This window comes from Podarcis filfolensis (genome assembly GCF_964270895.1).
Source record: "Podarcis filfolensis genome assembly, chromosome: 5".
NCBI lineage: Eukaryota > Metazoa > Chordata > Lepidosauria > Squamata > Lacertidae > Podarcis > Podarcis filfolensis.
This window is the reverse complement of record NC_139608.1, coordinates 38,776,275-38,796,591: the sequence shown is the minus strand read 5'-3', so window position 1 is coordinate 38,796,591 and position 20,317 is coordinate 38,776,275. Positions and strand designations below refer to the sequence as shown.

Genomic DNA, 20,317 nt, shown 5'->3' with positions numbered 1-20,317 from the left:
GACCATGTAGGTTTTGAAGTTTTTCCTTATGGCTGCCTTTTAAAAAAATAAAATAATAATAAATATCATTGTTGTTTAAATTTATTACCTGCCCTTCATCCTAAGGTCCTAGGGCGAGTTACAACAATTAAAACACGTTAAAAGCAGTTAAAACAACTTATAACTAATTTTAAAGCAACTAATTTTTGCTTAAAAATAAATAAAAAAGCAGTAAGAATTAAATACTCCCAGAAGTTATATGTTTCTGAATATCAGTTGCTGGAAACCACAGAAAGGGAGAGTGTTGTTGTGCCCAGACAGTGCTTGCAGGCTTCCTATAGACATTTGGTTGACCACTGTGAAGGAAGAAAGCTGGACTACACATATATTCTAGGGCCAGCTTTTTCTGGTATAGCCTGAGATTTCATTGCTTCTATAGCCTCATGCATTTATCCTCAAAAAAATGAACCAACCAAAATGGTTTCTCTGGAAAGAAAAAATACAATTGATCTTTTTCTGAGGAAGCAGCTGAGTGAAGTCATCTGATAAGTGTATCTGTCAGGAAAAAGACTTCAGGGACATGGGGAAACCTGACTGACTTCACAGGAGAAAGCACATTTGTATCCTCTCATCACTAAAACATATCTCAAAACCTTTTATTTGTCAGTGGTGGCAGATTTAACATTTAGTTATGAGTTAATGAGTGGTGAGCTATTCAATTAGATGATGTGCATTGTCTGACTTTTGTGTCCTCTAAGCCTTCCATGACGTACATGCATTTATGAATCCACCCTAAATAATAAGTCTGCAGGCTCAGAGAAACTTGGGTTTAAAAAAGTATGGTCTGTCTCCAGTCAGTATACTCAGATAAGGATTTTATCTGATAACCCTTCCTACCCAGATCTTAACACTCAGGATCACTGCAGCACACTAGCCTTTTGAGAAGAAGCATTTGTGGATTCCCTTTTGTGTTCAGGGCTGCTCGGGTTTGCATCATGCACCTTCTGCCTTTATTCCACCCCCATCCCCTTATCTGGAAGAAGATTGTTTCCCTGCAGTTCACTAGTCCCAGCTGGAGCATTTCCTGTTTGACTCAAGCCCTGCTGGAATATATCCACTCCATTGCTCTGTTGTTATCTAATGCCTGTTTGGCAGTGTTGCAGAACTGCTGTTATGATGGCATGAAGCAGAGAAAAGGAAATTAATGTTTGCACTAAATTGGGTAGGATATTGGAGGTGTCTGCTTTCGAGAATTCATTACCAACATTTAGGATAACTGCTTACACAAGAGCACCTTGGTTACAGCAGGACTCATCTCCATATTACTGTAAAACATTTGTCCCAGGACCCAGAAGCCACAGAGACAGCAATGGCTCATATAATCAGGCAGCCATGGTGCATGGAAGCAAGCCATCCCTTATTGCCAGCAGTAGGACATAACTTTAGCATTAATAAAGACCCTGGTGGAGCCATCCAAGCAATTTTTCCAGAATTTTCTATTCAGAAATGGATGGCTTATGCAGGGTTAAGGGATAAGTGCATTGTCAAATAAGGGGCACAGTTGCTCCATAATCAGTTGATTCCATAATCAAGCATTTTTAAAGTTGGAAGATACCTTGGAGGCCTTAGAGCCTACCCTCCTGCTCAGTTGCAGGAATTTTGCAACTACAAGATCCCTGAGAGGTAAACATGCAGCCTCTGCTTAAGTATCTCCAACAAGGGGTCTTAATTGCTTTCAGAGTGGGATGGGATAGCCTGGGCACAATGCTAGCCAGAATTTAAAGGGGATAGGCATTTTAAAGGCAAATGCAGTACAGGGTCTCCCACGGCAACTTTTCAAAATGAATTGGATAGATTTGGTTCAAATCCCATTTCAATTCTGAATTGTTACTGGATTGTTTTTATTGCTTGTTACTCTGTGTCACTTGCTATGCTTAAGATTCTCCTGCAACTGCCACAGAACAAATATCTGTTTGGTCCTTGTGAACCAAATTGCCCATCATCATCATTATTTATGAACTACTAGTGAAGTCGCACTGGACAGCCAACGTTAAAAGTAGCGACATTCAGCTGAGTGGTGGCAATGCCACTGTCCACCTGTGTTTCTTGGCAGAGGCATATGAGCTTCTTTTTGCAAAACCCTTATTGTATTTTATTTTTGTAACACCTAAAATATTATAGACTGTGGACAGAAGAGATAGTCCATTGAACACTTAGTGATTGATTGGGGGGGGGGGTCATTCATGAAAGAAAAGTAACTTTCTATTTGCAAAAGATTAAGCAATTAATGATTAACCCCACCAGTTCCATCACTAACTTCCAAGGTCTCAAAGTAGGACATGGGAAATGTATTTATTTGTTTGATTAATTCATACCATTTGAGTTTTGGTCAAGACCAGGTCCTCAGCAATCTACTGTGAGGTTCAGAAAGTTTCTTTTCTTGTAACACTTCATGTCAATGTTTGCCAGAAAGCAAGAGAGAAGGAACTGAATGAGAGCCAAGCAGGCAGCAATACTCAAGGGTTTGGATCCTTGTTGCCAATCTTAACATGTCTAAAAAAAGCAATGCCACTCAGGCAGGTAAGTGAAGGGCCGCTGGGTACAGGGAGCCTAAAATAATTTGATAAAGAGCCTCTGGATGGAAGATTGCATTTTGAATTAATAAAGGAAGCAATAACAAGTAAGGATGGATGAATATGTCAATTTTGTTTTCTCTCTTTTACTAATTCAGTTCTCCACATTTCTGCTGCAAACTGCAACAACTCTCATGAAAATTAGTCAGTATTTTAGTGTGTATTTCTGCTGAAACATAGATTCTTGAATGCAGTTTTGACTAATATGTACATTTTTGCAATTTATATTCTCTAATATATTGTATTTTATTATAATTGCCTCTCTGGATAAAAAGCAGGATATAAATTTAATAAATATAACCTTTTTTAAAAAAAAGGTATTTTCCACCAATGTATGCATTTTTATGAACACTTTCCCGTAATATATGCATTTTGGTACACATTGCTTGGTCAGAAAACTCCATCACAACATTCAGAGAAGTGCGAATTTTGAAGGATAATTGAGTTTCAGTTCACATACTGGTTTAAGAAGAACAAATCAGGTAGTTTCTCACTCAAATGCAAACAAAATTGGATTTCCCTCCCATCCTTAATATCAAGCTAGCAAGAAAAAATATTAAACTGGGAGTAGGTTTGTTGTCTTGCCTTGTCATGGAGAATACCTTCTAGTCAGCAGGACTCATCTTCTGTGTTGTGTTCAGAGTATAATTATAGAAACATCTGTACACATGGAGCAAACTGAAGCAATTTCACAAGGGTGTAAAATCATGCTGAAAGGAAGAGAAAATGTGGTATCTTACTATGAGTTTATAACAGAAACAGTAACATCAGTTGCAGAAGTTTGATTGGTTTGTTTTTGCTGAATTCTGCCTCTCTACTAATTTAAATTAAGGGCCAGCCAAAGTGGAAGTAGGTTCAGAGATTGTGACTGTAAGAAGCAACAGGGTTGTGCAGAATAATACCATTGGCCCAGCGGAGATTGTCATCTGTGATGGAAAGATAGCTGATGTTCTTCCAAAGAGAAACTGGGCCAGACCCAGTGGAGAAAAGGTATGAACTCATTTAACACTTTAATTTTTTGTGGATTTCTATACTAGCGTTCAGGATCTGTTTCTAGCATGTTTCACAAATAAAACAGTAAAATTAAATAAAAATGCAATCCCATACAAAAGCAGCATAAAATACAGATAGAGGACCAAAATTCTTTTAAAAGCCTGGGAGAATAAAATATAACTGTGTAGGTGCTAGGCGTCTCCATAGGTATCCTGGCTCCCCACATTTGAACTTGAATTGATATAATGGCTGAAAGTTTTGGAAATTTTATTAATGAAGTCAGTAAAGTATCCCAACATGGGTCTACAGTTTACAAGCAGGTAAAGCATCACAGTGGACATGACTAGGATTAGCTAAATATTATTGTTATAGAAAGTCTTGACCATTGTATGTGGAAATGAGCATGCAAATATATTTTATAAACAGGTTCAATTTCCAATATATTCTGAAGTATTTAAAATGTCAACAGTGCTGAAAGTTCAGCATTTAATAGTGCTGACATTTTGAAGCACGGTTTTATATGCATAAACCTCCCAGAATGGTTCATTGTTAATCTGTGCTGATGAAAAATTCTAAGACAGCTCAAGGTTACACTGATCCCTTTCTTAACTGTGGTTCTAAATGAAAGCTACTGCTCTAAAGAGTGACACGCGACATCTTTCATATCTGTTACATCTTTCCTACACATTACAGTTTTCACAGACGATGACAACAACATACAAGTGCAATTAGGGGGTCCTGTGTAGTACTGCACAGTGGTGGAGTTAGATGGAAGTGATTTCAATTAAAATCCCACTTTAGCCATGAATCTTAATGGGTGACTTTGGGCCATTCATAATCTCTCAAGCCCAGGGTCCGCTGCAAGACTCTTGTGAAAATTTAACTGGAAGAAAACATGTATGCCACCCTGAGCTTCTTGGAAGAACAGTGGGATACAAATAATATAAATAGTAACATTAAAATTGTGTTTATAAAAAAGAATAGAGAGAGACTGACCTGACTTGCAGGGACATGAGTCAGGAAAGCAATAAAACTATTGTCATGAAATGCAATATGAAATGTATATAAATCACAGAAGCAACAGCCAAGAAACAGCAAAATCCAACAAGCATAAAACAAAACACAAAACAGATCAGGTATAAGACATGCTGGAATGTCTGGGCAAATAAAAAAAAAGTTTTCAGCTGGCACTGTAAAATGATGAAGATGAGTCCCAGGTAAACTTCTTTGGAGAGGGCATTCTGTACATGAGGCACTATTACTGAGAAAGCCCTCTCCCTAGTCGTTATCCTCTTAACCTGAGATGGTAAGGGAACCTGAAGAAGGGCCTCTTATGATGAATTATTTGTTCAGGCAGCATCATGCATTAGTAACCAACTTCAGATAACCAAGCCTCAAGCTATTTTATGAACGAGAAAGGAAAATATATTCTGGAGCATGGTATTAGGAGAGCTTTATGCGGGAGCTTGTGAAAGTGAACTATCCCAACACAAAACATCACATCCCTGGGGGCTAATTCTCCACTCAGTTACACTAGTTTCACGCCATCATGATTCCATTGACTTCACTGTAACTGAGTAGAGAACTAGACCCTATGGTCATAATGCCAGTGCGGAGCATTGAACCAAATTCACCGTGAATGCATTGGATAGGGGCCAGGGTAAAGTGTTCTCTCTTTTTTTATGTGGTTTTCCTTCTGGGTTAAACTTTTAGTTGCCTGACCAGTGACCTTTAGCCAGTGCCTGTTGCTGATCACAGCACACTCCACATTACCTCGACTAATAATTAACGCAACTTGCTCTGTCTGTGAATTGTCCATGAGCTGCGCATGATATTCTCTCACTGCTTGGTTCATAGGGTAGATTTTGGCAGAAAAGCTATTGGTTCTCTTTCTGTCCATGTAAATCATCTGTGTCAGATATGGCCAGTTGCTGGAACATAGGAAGACCCTTAATGGAGCAGAACAAAGGCCTATCAAATCCAGTATCCTGTTTTCAGGAAACCCACAAGCAGGATATGAGCGCAATGGCCATTTCCCATTACAGTGGTACCTCAGGTTACAGACGCTTCAGGTTACAGACTCTGCTAACTCAGAAATAGTACCTCAGGTTAAGAACTTTGCTTCAGGATGAGAACAGAAATCACGTGGCGGTGGCATGGTGGCAGCGGGAGGCTCCATTAGCTAAAGTGGTACCTCAGGTTAAGAACAGTTTCAGGTTAAGAACGGACCTCCAGAACGAATTAAGTTCTTAACCTGAGGTACCACTGTACTGTTACCCAGAAACTGGTTTCCTGAAGCAATCTCCCTTTGCCCCTGGAGGTAGTGCGCAGTCATCACAATAAGCAGTAATTGACAGGCTACTCCTCGATTAATTTCCCTAATTCTCTTTTAAAGCTATCCAAGTTGGTGGCCATCACCACATCCTGCAGCAGGAAATTCCATATTTTGGGAAATTCCATATGTACTGTGTTGAATTGCTATTACAAGATGAGACTACGGCTCTGCATTGCCTGCTACAGGGGCCATTATGAATGAGAAAACTTGTTCTAGATACAACCTTAGCTGAACTTGGATGGCCTTGTGGCAGTTATCCATGGTCTAGTAATCTACCAGCTAGACTATTGCACTGCATTATATGTGGGGCTGCCTTCAAAGATGGTCCAGAAACTGCAGCTGACCCCAAACAAGGCAACAAGTGAGGATTGTAAGATATCAGCGTATTATGACACTGGCTATGTCATCTTCGCTGGCTTCCAGTCCATTTCCAGGCCCCAATCAATGTGCTGGTAGGAGGGACAGTGATAGTGATTTAAAAATGAAACGAAAAATGAAACAGAGAACAGTAGTATTTTTAAAAATTAATAGAAAATACTGAATAGGAGTACAATGGTACCTTGGGTTACGTACGCTTCAGGTTACATACGCTTCAGGTTACATACGCTTCAGGTTACAGACTCCGCTAACCCAGAAATAGTACCTCCGGTTAAGAACTTTGCTTCAGGATGAAAACAGAAATCGTGCTGTGGCAGCGCGGCAGCAGCAGGAGGCCCCATTAGCTAAAGTGGTGCTTCAGGTTAAGAACAGTTTTGGGTTAAGAACGGACCTCCGGAACGAATTAAGTACTTAACCCGAGGTACCACTGTATAGTAAATACTAGATGTGGTCAATGTTTATTAGATCCTTGTCCTTGTTACAGTCTGGACTTCAAAGATAGTGAATACTCTTCTGAGAGACAGTTTGGTTCCTGCTGCCCTTAGAAAGGTAGGAATTAGATCTCAACTGGAGGGGAAAACTAGATTGGAAACTTCTCCAAGTAGCCTCTCAACCTGAGTCAGTCTTGTTATTTCTGCCTCTGTCCCTTTAAATCTGAGACCTCTTTTGTACATTAATGCAGGGTGAGTCCTTTAAAAGAGGCCCCATAGATACAGAGTACACATGTTCCACAAGGCCTCTTTTAAAAGACTCACCCTGTACAATCTAAATAAATGTTTGTGTCTTAAAGCATCTTAAGAGAATGAAAAATGACTGGAGATGAAAAGAGAAGTCGGTGGAAGAAGATTGGAAAAACTTTAAAGTTTATTTACAGCAATACTGTAAAATTAAGGAATGTTAGAAGGATGCTGGAATGAAGTTACATGGCTTTAGCAGAAAGGTTATAAAGAATTAAGTAAAAATAGATTGTTAATGGGTTAAAGTGGAAAATTTAGTTAGATTGGGTTAAGATAAATTATGGAACAAAAATTGAGTAAGATGGAAAGGATTTGCTGAAACAGCTAATTGAACTAGAATACAAAAAAAGGAGGTGTGAGGAGGTCGATGAAACAAGTAAATGAAAGATAAAGATAGGGAAACATTGGATGTGTTTTTAAATGCTTGTTTTTCTTTTTTCTGTTTTACTGTATTGTTTTTTTGTCTTTTTTGTCTTTTTTCTTTTTTATGTATTTAATTTTTCATTTTTTCACTCTTCTTTTTTTCTGTAATCTTTAAACCCTCAATAAATATTATTTTTTTAAAAAAAAAGAAAAGAGAGACAAGCCTTCCTAATTAGGAATGCCATCAGATGCAACATAACTTCTGAAAGTCAATGTATTTCCAAAAAGAAGGGAAAAGACAAAACAATGGCTATGCCTGAATTCATCCACTCGTGCAAAGCAGCTAATGAAGCATACTGTACTCCTTCTTTAAGGAGCTGCAAGACTATTAATTGCTTCCAAGTAACTTGAATCTAACTTTCTCTTAGGAAATTTGAGAAATGGTTGAGCTCTCAATGCACATGCAAGGAAGATGAGTGTCTGATGAATAATGGTTTGCGACAAGATGCAAGTGTTTTGTTTCGTTGTTTTTTTAAAAAAATACAATTCCTGGCATGTTGAAATTATGACAGATCTCTTACTGGATGAGTGTTCTAATAAGGTAGAGTGAGCAGGAAGCCTAGCAAGAAGTCCAAATGATCAAATCAATTATGAAGCATTCTTAGAAATCTCAACTGTTGTGGGCCACAATCCAGCAGAGAATGAATGGTTTTAAGAGCTCTTTTAGTCTGCAATGGATTGTGGCTGTGAGTTTTTAAAGTGTTCCTCCAAGCTTTCTATAGCGTTCCAAAAAGCAAAATACTAAACTGTGTTTTGAATTAAAATCCAGAGTTTTTAACAAGGAACCTGCACAGGTTACAAGCATTCTATGGACCACACTCATGATGAAGGCAACTTTAGAATGTTCTGCAATTAACCTGCAATTAACCTTCTGCCTACAGATCTTAGATGTTGGAGACCTCGTGGTCATGCCTGGAATAATTGACCCTCATGTGCATATATATGAGCCTGGACAGCCAGCTGGTGAAGGATTTACATCTGTGACTCAGGCCGCAGCTGCAGGAGGCATCACCACTGTTGTTGACATGCCCTTGTATGTTACCAGAGAGCTGGAGGGAGGGAATAAAGGGAGAGAATAAGGACTTTCCCATTTTAATGCAGAATTCACAATGAGATTTCCCAGGTCAACTCATATAAACTACAATGTAAGAGTTTATATGTCTCTTCCTAATATGATCTAATCCCTCATCCCATTGTAGGCCCTTGGCTCAAATCCTAAGACTTTCCTGAGGGTCGCTTGACCCTCAGGAATTGCTTTCCAAGGGGTTTAGGATGAGTTGAGAATCTGTGTGTGTGATGTGTGTTTTTCCAAGCAAGTTTTTAATAAACATTTCCCCAATAGGAGACTAAAGAGGTAAAGAAGGGGCAGGGAATTATGCATAACTGAGCATTCTTGTGCTTGCACTGCATCTAGTAAAAGCCACTGTCTTTGTTGCTTTTTATTTATTTTCTTGTAGTATTATTATTCTGCCTTCCATCCCACATGGAAACCAAGCGGTTCTCTGTATCATCACATTAACTTTCTTTGCACACCTATGTGCTCAGGCCTGTCTTACAGATTCCTAGCACCTGTAGAAAAAGAACGCTTTGGGTGGAAGGCAACAGCTGGAGCAGCTTCTGCAGGGCAGGATTTCTGAAACACCATATATAGTCCTGCAGTGTCACCTACTGGTCATATTCAGATACTGTAACCAAGGGTGAATTCCCATGCTCAATTTCCACACCAGAAATCCATGGTTGGTTGGTTGGTTTTCCTTTTTGAGGCCCCACCAAATGTCTAGACATAATTATACCACACAAACAAAACACACACGGGACGCGGGTGGCGCTGTGGGTAAAACCACAGTGCCTAGGACTTGCTGATTGTAAGGTCGGCGGTTCGAATCCCCCCGACGGGGTGAGCTCCCGTTGCTCGGTCCCAGCTCCTGCCAAGCTAGCAGTTCAAAAGCACCCCAAAGTGCAAGTAGATAAATAGGGATCGCTCTCCAGCAGGAAGGTAAACGGTGTTTCCGTGTGCTGCGCTGGTTCGCCAGAAGCGGCTTAGTCATGCTGGCCACGTGACCCGGAAGCTGTCTGCGGACAAGCGCCGGCTCCCGGCCTCTTGAGCGAGATGAGTGCGCAACACTAGAGTCGGTCATGACTGGACCTGATGGTCAGGCGTACCTTTACCTTTAAATGTCTAGACATAATTATACTACACAAACAAAACACACACACACCAACAGCCCTGAGTGTGGTGGTCGTAGTTACTGATTTATTTATCAAATGCATAGCCTGCCTTTCCTGATCATTTGAGGTGGTTCACTATAGGAGAAAAATACCAGACCTATCACTCCAGAACTGGAAATACTGATGTTCAAATCCCCACTCAGCCATTACACACACTGGGCAACACCTAGCCAGTGTCTGTCTCTCAGCCTCACCTACTTCACAGGTTGCTTGTTGAATGCTGGAATGTATAGTATTTTGAGCCCTTTGCTAAAAGAAAGCCATGATAGAAATATTATTTATTCAATCAATCAATAAATAAACATTTATGCCTGGTGCAAGCTCATATGGGAATAGGGAAATCCATCATCTTTGGCATGTAAATAGGATCCAGTGGCAGAAATTCAAATAGCTACCACAACCTAACAGAGGCAAATTTAAACTAAGGTAGTGTTTTTGTTGGAATCAGTTTGCACACGGTTGGTACTGCTTTGGTTACATCAGGAGCCACACTTGAAGAATGAGGTCACTAGTATAGAGGATGTATTAAAGCTGTGTTACAGGTTGGCAGCCAGACTGGGCTAGAAATGAGCCTGGACAGTGGACACAGTTTAGTTTCCTTCTAGGTAGGAATGGTTCTACAATTAGGCAGAATGAGGCATTTCTCATAAAAGGGCAGGGAGTGAGGAGACATGCTGAGACTTCTTGTTTCAGCTGCCATCTGCTCCCTGACTTTGATTATGGTGGTAGTGGTGGTGGAGGAGGAAGACAGGTATCATTTGCTGCTCTTAGGCAGCAAAATGTGCTGGGCCAGCCTTGTTTCCAAGTAACATCTTATTCTACTTCATCCCCTTAACTCAGGTACTCCAGTCCTCCAACAACAACCTTGTATGCCCTTGAGAAAAAGCTCCAGTCTGCCAAGGGAAAGTGCCATGTTGATGTTGCATTTTGGGGTGGCATCATTCCTGGAAATCAGGTTTGTATCCAGCAATGAAATGGCATCCGCTCCCTTGTGTCTTATGTACTTTGGAGGGGGGCCATGAAGGCAAGAGAAATAGAGAGGGCTGCAGAAATGAAAGTGTTCCTTTAAATAGCATGATCCATTAAAAGTAAGAGGCTGCAAATGGATGGAGGATTCTGCCATGTTTTTAGTTATACTAGGGTTGCTATATTTCAAAAAGTGAAAATCTGGCCAGAAACGTTTTTGAGCTTTTCAGCAATTTCCATCCAGACACGATTTCCGATGACCGATTGCCAGCTATGTCCAGGAAATTCCGTACATATGGCAACCCTAAGTTACACTGCACCCTATGCAAGAGCTCTGGAAACAGTACAATACAGTACACAGTTTTGAAAATAAGAGATGTGGCTTGAAATAAATCACTTGGCTTGAAATCCCAGTTCTAATTCCATATGTGTATGAACGAATTGCAGCAAATTGTTGGAAGTGGGAAATGAACTCTGCTCATCCTCATAGGGGTAGGTGAAAATTTAGATTCAGTTTGCATTTAAATTGAAAACTCAATTGAAGCTGAATATGTGCAGAAATTACAAGAGAGCAGAACTTAATTCACAACTCAGCCATTCTTCTGCTTTCTTCATATTATTAGCAAACTTTCCAAGTGCTTGTCCTTGTGCTATCTCTTAGGCTGAGCTCCTACCAATGCTGAAGGCTGGGGTTCCTGGATTTCAGTGCTTCCTAATGGCCACTGGTGTGGAGGACTTTTCCCATGTTTGTCTACATGATATTCATGTGGCAATGAATGAACTGCAAGACACAGACTGTGTGCTCCTGGTAAGGAGCTGAATTCCTACTCTTTTACTCGCTAGCACCTTTGACATTAAGTACCTGTTTTCCATTTCTCTACTCTCTTCCAGCGAATCTCCAGTATGGATGGTAACATTTCACACTTTCTCTCCTTGGGCTTAATAATAGATTTATTGCATTAGCCGTGTGGCCATAGCATGATATACATAGAAATAACAACATAAAATGGGGGTGGGGAGGTAAAGGTAGATATCGTCCTGGGCAAATACTTAAAGGGAGGGGAAAAAAAATAACAGAAGCAACAGAGGATTTAAAACATCGAGTGACCGAATAGTACAGAAACAAAAAGACAAAAAACTGCTGAGGCTGGAGAAGGATCGTTGAAGGGGTCCTTCAGCTCCTCAGATTTGTCCTAGCTCCATTGTCCTTGTACAATAAAGCTACTTGGAACTTCGTTCGATTGTGCAGCGTATCGACTGCAGCTGTGGTGTTAAAAAAGAAGTTAGTGTCGCTTTCCTCTTCATCACACTGAGCAGGAAGTTAGCTGTCATCTCGGTAATCCAACAATCAGAGTCCTGCAAAAAAAGGGACACTATCCAGGGCTGGATTGGGAGATGAAGCTTGTTCATGAGAGGAGTTAAAAACCGAGATCTTTCATTTGACCAGTTAGGACAGAAGAGCATTACGTGTTCCATAGTCTCCAGAGCCATATCATTACAGGTGCATGTTCTGTTTGCGATGGGGACTCTGGAATAACGACCCGACAGAACTGCTGTAGGAAAACAGTTGAGACGGGCACAAGTAAAGGCCCTTCGCTTAGCCTCCGAAGAAATTGTGAAGCAGTATAGAGGGATTCCTTCAGGGGGAGGAATAGCTAGGGCTAGGCCTGAACACGGCCCTCTTGCATTGGCAGCTGTGTTAGAGAAGTCAAGTTGCTGTAGCTTCTTTTTACTTGAAGGTAGGGCCGCCGGACTGATACACTCTAATTTAAGAACAGTTTTGCAATTCAGATTAAAAAGAGAGCGGAGTTTGAGGTTAATTGTAGTTTTCCAAGGGGAATTATGAATATCTCTTAGAATCAGATTGGAAAAACCACCTCTAATTCGAGCATCCGATGCTAGTAGGTGGGAGCTATAGGAGATGGCTCAACACCATGCTCATTTTACAATTGAGGGCTGGGCAAACTCAAGTCGTAGGGCTGCACCTGAGACGCATCTCGGAACACCGGAAAGAGATCTCAGAAACATATAAAGTGGGCGATCCAAGTTACCTGATATTGCTGTAGTCCATACTTCACAGCCATATAATAGTTTAGGAACAACTTTGGCATTAAATATTTGAATTGCTGCTGGAAGGTGTTTGCCGCCCTTCTGGTGGTAAAATCGGACAATGGCATTGGAGGTCGTGGTTGCGGCGAAAAAGGCAGATTGTAGATGGGTGGTCCAGGAGAGATTATAAGTGAATATTACTTATTACTTACTTATTTTTAATTTTTTAGGGGCATTACTTATTTTTAATTTTTTATGTATATTTTATTAGCGAATTGAATTATTGTACATACTTTTCCCCAGTAGGTTATTCAGGTACTATAAATGACACAAAAAAAGATGAATAAAGATTAGTACAATAATTAAAAGAATTTGCTAATGTCCACATATTAATAAAATTAAGCAATGCCCCTTCATAATAAACCATTAATTAATATTAAATATACCAAATTAAAATTTAATTGTGGTATATTAATTCATGATCTGCACATATTTTAAAGGTGTGAGAACAACTTCCCTATTTCCTTTCTTTTATTCTTATGTGTATAAGCTAATTCTTAGCTTATTCTTTATTCTTATGTGTATAAGCTAATTCTTATTTTAATTATTGAATTACCAAATCCCAACTTCTTATAACCTGCTTATATTTTTTTCTATCTTTAATCGTTGTGGTTTTCACTTCTTTGGATTATTTATACCTGCACTTTCCATCTCAAAAGAGACACTTAAGGTGGCATACATTCTTCAGCAAACACAGAAAAATCCGCTCTTGGAAAACTGGCATCCAACATCCCACAAAAGATTCAAGGGAGAAAAGAACCAGAACCCACCTTTTAGCTAACGTGTAATATACTGCTATAGACTATATTAGCCTGAGTACCTGGATTCTAGGGCAATAAGCAGTTTCACTGTTAAATTAGAGCAACTCCCTTCTCAGCACTGAGTACTAGAATGAAAAGGTGCTGTTATGATTTGATATATCGCAATAGTGTTTTGTTTTTTGTTTTTTAAAATTTAACAGGCAGTCTTCCCTGCTTTAAATTAAGCACTCTTGGTGACATTTAGCTTTCATAGGCTTGTCTGAAACCAGACCACTGGGATGGGGTGGGGGTGAGAAGGAAGCAGATGTATTTTTAATCTTTGTTGGAAGCCGCCCAGAGTGGCTGGGGAAACCCAACCAGATGGGCAGGGTACAAATAATAAATTGTTGCTGCTGCTGCTGTTGTTGTTGTCACATTGTTATATCTTCCTGTAGAAATTTTTTATATAAAGTTAAACTTTCCCCCCCCCCCCATTTGGGACTCTCTACACAGTTCCATCCAGAACAGGAGCCAAGTCACTCCCTGCCTGTCCAAGAGGGTATGTATTATGCTAACCAGTACCTTTACTTTTACCCCACCACATATGTCTGCCAGGAGACATGGGAGCATTTCCCCTCTTCATCACAGGACCATGGTCATCCTTTTGTGTTCTTCTGAATGGAAGTGTTTGCTCAGCTTAGAATTTGTTTTGCACCAACAAAGAAATAGATAATAGAGACCATCAATAGGGCAAATAAAGGAGAGTAGATAAGAGAGGAGACAGCAAGGAGTCTGGAGCAGCCCTGGGCAGTGAACTGTCTGAAGAAAAATACCTGAAGATTTCAGAATGGCCTCCCTCTGGGAGACATAGGAGGGAGAGAGATTTCAGTTGCACAAGAAATGGGCACAATCTTTCTAGGATGTGAAGGGAGCTGGGAACCGTTCCCCTAAGGACCTTAAGTGCATTTTAATATACTAAAACACTAGAAATAATCTTGTTAGAACCCACTTGGTAGGGGCACCGGTATTAAATGTGTGCATCTTTATATTTTTCTCTCCCTTTCCCCAAACAGACACCATGGAGTACAGCACTTTATTGGACACACGCCCTTATACCATGGAGGTGGAGGCCACCATCACCATTGCTGAACTGTGTCTCCAGTATAAGTGAGTGTTTCTTTCTGTTGAGCTGGAAATGAGAGAGCATGCTAAGGACATAAAAAAGCCCTGCCGTATTACACCAAAATCCCATCTAGTTCAGCATATTGTTCTCCCAATGGCCAACTAGATGCCAATGGGAACCCACAAGCAAGACCTGTGTGCAAAAGCTCTCTCCTGGCATGTGCTTCCCAGCAACTGGTACCATACTCCAACTGCCCCAAAAATACCGGGATCGTCACAAACACCCTTAAGCAACCACGTCCCGAATTCCCAAGGGTCCTTCCCTTCAGTACTGGAAGTTCAGACTGTGCGTCCCTCTAGGACATTTCTTAGATCTTTGCCTCCCACTCCCTTCCTTCTCTCCTGACTCAATATGGCCCCACTTCCTGTTTATATGAAAACAAGATCCGGGTCACTTGAGGGCCCCTAATAAAGTTTTTCACTGTTTCCTTGCTCCTCGGTCAGCTGGTCTCTCATAAAGAAACTGATGAGAGGGAGCTAAGCGGGCGAGGCCTTCCACAAGGTCACTGTCCACATGGTTGCGAGGGGTGCCAAGAGGTCACAAGCACTGAAGAGCAGCTGTTACAGTCACTTGGCTCTGGTTTGCTTCGTTCAGCCACTGCATCTGAGTCCCTGCCCCAGCCTCTGAGGAGAAGGCAGGGTGGGGGGCACTGATGTAGAATATGTCCCTATTATCATCTGATGGATGTTGGAGGGCATGTGGTATTCAGAGGCATACCACCTCCATATAATCATATGCTTTTAACTTTACAGGATACCATGCCACATCGTTAATCTCTCCTCTGCTCAAGCCTTGCCCATTATCAAGGATGCTCGTCAGAAGGGAGCACCAATTACGATAGAAACTGCACACCACTACCTCAGCCTGGCATCTGAATGCATTCCTCCAGGAGGCATCTACTACAAATGCTGCCCTCCTATCAGGGACAAGAACAACCAGGTAAGAGCTATGGGAAATGGAAGTGGTCCAATCAAATGGCAAAAAATAAAAAGATAAAATAAAAATAAAGTGATGACAGAGAGAGGACATATGAAGTAAGATCTGAGTACTATTAAAAAGAAATGCTTGATAATGTCTGCAATAATTCAGTAAGAAGAATAAGATAAGACAGGAACTTTATATGATCAACAGACTCCACTCATGTTGAAATTATAGGTTGTTCTGGATGAACAAAGTATGACAGGTTATTAAAATGGCATTCAGAAAAGAGTGAGTACACATACACACATACACACAATCTTATGCAGTTGACTCCTATAGATAATACACAGATCCAAACGATTGTCTAGAGACATATCAATGCAATGTTCAACTACTTCAATCCATCATATACATTATGAGAAACAAAAAGACAATAAAAACAAATAAAATATGTTAAAATTGACAGTGCAAAGTGCATTTGTGTCACATCCAGACATGTTCAAAGAAATGGTAGTTTAGTGCTTAATGTAAGTTCATTGTTCTCTAAGGACCGGTTTAATGAACTCAGCTTAATAAACCATGCTTGAGGACAAGAATCAGACTATATGCTACCTCCTTGTCCCTCTCTTCTTCCCATGATGCTCTGGCTTCAGTGCCTCCATCATGGTTAATTCAAACCACAGTTCCCTGTTACATCTTAACTAGGAAACGATCATGTAATCTCAGACTACAAATACCAGGATAAGATGTTGGTTTTGCATCGTATTTGGTAAGTTGAGGTAAAACAGATGTAACTGGAAATTTTGGTTTAAAATAGCCATAATAAAAACACTGGATCCAGACAGGGGGGGGCAAACACATGGGTGTATTCTCAGTTTAATAAACTATGGTTTATTGGCCCTAATAATTTGCCCAAAGTACGAGGCAGGCCTTCCTAAAGAAATAAGGGCACTAGAAAGGAAAAATGTCAGTTCCTGCACAATACATAATACAAGTGAATTAAGTGTTATTGTGATTCTTTATTGGGCCAGGATGCAAAATCCAGGAGTGGAATCATTGCAAAGCAATGCTCCTGTTCCCAGTTCCTTAAAACATTCCAGAAGGATTTGGTGGTGGTGGTGGTGAAGAAGAAGAATCAGCATGGCCAGAAGAATCAGCATGGCCACACTATCCTTATCTGTTTCTAAATGCGGATCTTTAGTCAAAGAAATTTCCTTTCCATTCTAAGGAGAGCTAACTTTCAGTGGCAGCTCTGTCACTGTTGCTTTGGTCGGTCTATTTTTGAGTTGAAAGCTGATCCTGGATCTTTGGTACAAACTACATGACCTCTGTATGCATCAATAGATTAATGCAGGGGTCACCAATGTGTTGCTTGTGGGCACACATATGCCCACAGAGGCCTTTCCTGGTGCCTACGGGGTCCCCTTTCCCACTCCACTGAAATTAGTGTTGAAAGAAGCATGCTCCTGTCGCTACTAGAACAGGTTGTGAAGTGTGCTTGGCTGTGGTGCCCACAGCTGTGTATCCAGTTTGCAAATGTGCCACTGGCCCCAAAAAGGGATGTGACCCTTCCTTGATCATTCAGTGGCTTCACCTTACTCAAGGAGAACTACAAAAGTATTTCCTTGGCATAAACTCTTCCTCTCATGTCTCCAGGAGCAGCTGTGGGCAGCTTTGGAAGTGGGAGAGATAGACATGGTTGTCTCAGCCCATACTCCTTGCTCCCGAGACTTGAAAGATTTGAACAATGGAGACTTCCTCAAGGCCCCGGCAGGGATTGCTTCACTACAGTTTGGTAATATGTTTATGAACTATTTTATATATGCTGTTCTTTTTCTTATCCTCATCCAATGAACATGTACTGCTAAGAATGGAAAGGATGATATCCTCATATCATGACTCAAGAATATACTACACTGACAGGCAGTATCTCTCCAGAATGTGGGGCCTCAGAGGTCTTTCGCATTACCTGCTAACTGGAGGTGTCTGGAATTAAAACAGTAACCTTCAGGATGCAAAGCATGTAATCTACCATTGAACTATGGCCCTTCCCAAAGAATGACCTGTCATCCTGTTGTTCCAGGTGCCCTTAGTGTCCTCAAGCTAAGCCAACCAATACCCCATTCAAAATGCCCCATTTCATTTAAATTACAAATACTTTAGTTTTTCACTATGTAAATTAAAGTAATTTGTTTTAAAAAGCATGTTCAATAAAGCAAAGACTGGATCCCAAGCATAGTTACTTCAAAATAAGTTCCACTGAATGCAGAATAATTTTCTTTTAGGTAGGTTATGGCTTTCAGACAAAGAAATCTTAATTGATCAGATCACTTTTCATAGACTAGCCAATTCATTGATTAGATTTGCATATGTTTACATTCAAAAATTCTGAAGAAAATAGCATGAATTTACTTCCCTTGTGCTCCCCCCCATACAATCACACAATAGTGTGTGCGATTCAATGTGTGTATGTTTGAATGAGTGTGAATGAATGGCAATGAATGTGTTTATGGATGACCCAACGTATTGCCACATGTGGCCCTCGCAGGAAAGGACTGCTCACCCCTGGTATAGAACTTTACCAAATGTTCAAGTCTCCTTTTTAAGTGGCATCAAGTGATATACTTTGAGAAGAAACCAGGGAAGAGCAATCTTCTTAACAATAAATTCCTCCACTAATTGTGACTGGAAAATTCATAGGTCTCCCTCTCTTCTGGACTTCTGCAAAATCCAGAGGGTTCTCCTTCCATGACCTAGTGCAATTGATGTGCAAAAATCCTGCCATTCTGAGCAGGCTGGAAGACCGTAAAGGATCACTTGGCCCTGGGATGGATGCAGATCTGGTGATCTGGAATCCAGAAAAGGAGTTTGAGGTAAGGATGGGAGAGGATATAGGTCATTTTTAAAATTTTGTGAATCACCTTGGGAGTCTGATATAGAGCCAAAAACAGGATATAGCAAATCTAATAAAATAAAGAGTTATAACAAACAAAGCCCTTACAGACAACAATAAAGTGACCTAATACCAAATGAAGAATTAAATGTGCCAGTTTTATGAGACAGAAGTCCAAAGTGTAGTTGTTGTTCTTTGGATTTCTTATCCTTACTTCACCATAAGGTCCCAGGTAAGATAAAGCTATATAAAAATAAAATGTTAAAATCAGTTAAAACACTTTGGTCTTGAATGTTTCCAGTATAAAAAGGCATAGCAGAATGGTTGTTTCAATGACCTTAGCAAGAGAGTCGTCTTGACACACTTAGGGTGTCAGCTGGGGCATTATTTTTCTCAATTTGGATCAAAGATACATCAAAACACTTACTATAGTTATGGTTATTAGCTAGAGAGATACAAGGTAGATATTGATTGTGGCGAACATCATGTGTATACCACTTCCCAAGCCAGCGGTGGTAGCTCACTGGATGCAGAGTAAATGGGATTGTGTACTCAAGTTCTGTTTTCACCCTGTGAAACTAACCTTTCTATGCTTTGAAATTTTTATAATTGATGATCTGGAAAGTGCCAGTTCTGATATTACCATTCTCTTTGATACAACACAGGGACAATAATATTAGGTTGTATACATTATCCTTAGTAAGCAACATTCCCCAAACTAATCTGTATTATAATTATTTTCTCTCCTTCTTTCTCTCTCAGGTGAATAAAAACATAATTCATCACAAGGATAAGGTATGGGAAGGCTCATGTTTTCTGCATTCTCCTAGTGTTCCTATTACTGCCCCCCGCCATCCTACCCTCAAAACACCTTACTGTAATTTACTGTATAATTCATTACATTTTTGGCCTCTGCTTAGGGCAGGCTTTGCTGTTAAGCAAATGGAACATCCCAAGTGTCATTTCTGTGGTGGTAGAGGCTATAATGAACTGACTGTTTAGTAATCTTCACCTCCATCTATCACTTTGCTTAGCAGGCAAAAACCAACAAGCAAAATACCACCAGGAGGGGCGAGCACAGCCGTCGGCTTTCAACATTCCTTGCCTTTTTGCAGCCTTGACATTTATGGGCTATTCAGTCTTTATCTTTTCCAGGTCAGAAGTTACTGGGTCAGAGGATCTGCCTCATACAAATTTAAATAAGGACTGGCCCTAGTAGGCACCCAACAGGACGCATGTCTATGCTGAAGGAGTGTAAATCATTTTCACATCTGGTATCTTAGATTATTTATTAGTTTCATGGCCCTAACCTCAAGCTCAGAGTCAGAGGAGGATGAGCTGGCTGAGGCCAGGACTGCTGCACCACCAGGTTCCCTGGAAGTGAACCTGAGGCTAGTGGAACCTACAGAACCTGAGCCAGAACCCTCACAGATGCCTTTCGCCAAGTCCCATTTGCCTGAAGAGTCAAGTACTTCTTGCTCTACAGGCCTACCCAACAAAATTCACCAGGCCAGCAAGCCATAGAAGAGAAAAGAAGTGCTCCAGGTTAGGGAGTTGGCCCTTTAAGGATACCTACTCTTTGGGCATGGAGATAGAGCTTGACAAAGGTAAACTGGATGGAGGGGTTCATAAGGCCTCAATTCACCTCTAATCTTTGTTGTTCACTTAGAGCTTTCTACACCGCTGCGTCTATTTTGCCTTGTGAATATCTGCTATGGACAGATCAGAACCACCATAAACAAAAACACATTTACCCAAAGACCTTTGATTCTGCATTCTGTTTATCCTTACTTTTCTC

General features: G+C 40.5%; 1 protein-coding gene and 1 long non-coding RNA gene across 2 annotated transcripts in view; one reads left to right on the top strand and one right to left on the bottom strand.

Moving 5' to 3' along the window:
- Positions 1-2,337: 2,337 nt before the first annotated feature.
- The window catches only part of LOC310763695 (allantoinase, mitochondrial-like), an 18,586-nt gene continuing 606 nt past the window's right edge, over positions 2,338-20,317 (top strand). Inside the window, exons 1-11 of the mRNA XM_083616310.1 lie at positions 2,338-2,559; positions 3,445-3,602; positions 8,360-8,511; positions 10,548-10,662; positions 11,335-11,481; positions 14,036-14,081; positions 14,596-14,689; positions 15,458-15,644; positions 17,283-17,421; positions 18,327-18,499; positions 19,282-19,314. Of these exons, the coding sequence (XP_083472436.1) occupies positions 2,529-2,559; positions 3,445-3,602; positions 8,360-8,511; positions 10,548-10,662; positions 11,335-11,481; positions 14,036-14,081; positions 14,596-14,689; positions 15,458-15,644; positions 17,283-17,421; positions 18,327-18,499; positions 19,282-19,314 (1,275 nt within the window). The 5' untranslated portion in view covers positions 2,338-2,528. The remainder of the gene's footprint in view (positions 2,560-3,444; positions 3,603-8,359; positions 8,512-10,547; positions 10,663-11,334; positions 11,482-14,035; positions 14,082-14,595; positions 14,690-15,457; positions 15,645-17,282; positions 17,422-18,326; positions 18,500-19,281; positions 19,315-20,317) is intronic.
- Positions 12,959-20,317, bottom strand: part of LOC310763715 — a 24,754-nt gene continuing 17,395 nt past the window's right edge. The window contains exon 3 of the long non-coding RNA XR_014548774.1: positions 12,959-13,040. This is a non-coding gene — a long non-coding RNA (uncharacterized lncRNA). The remainder of the gene's footprint in view (positions 13,041-20,317) is intronic.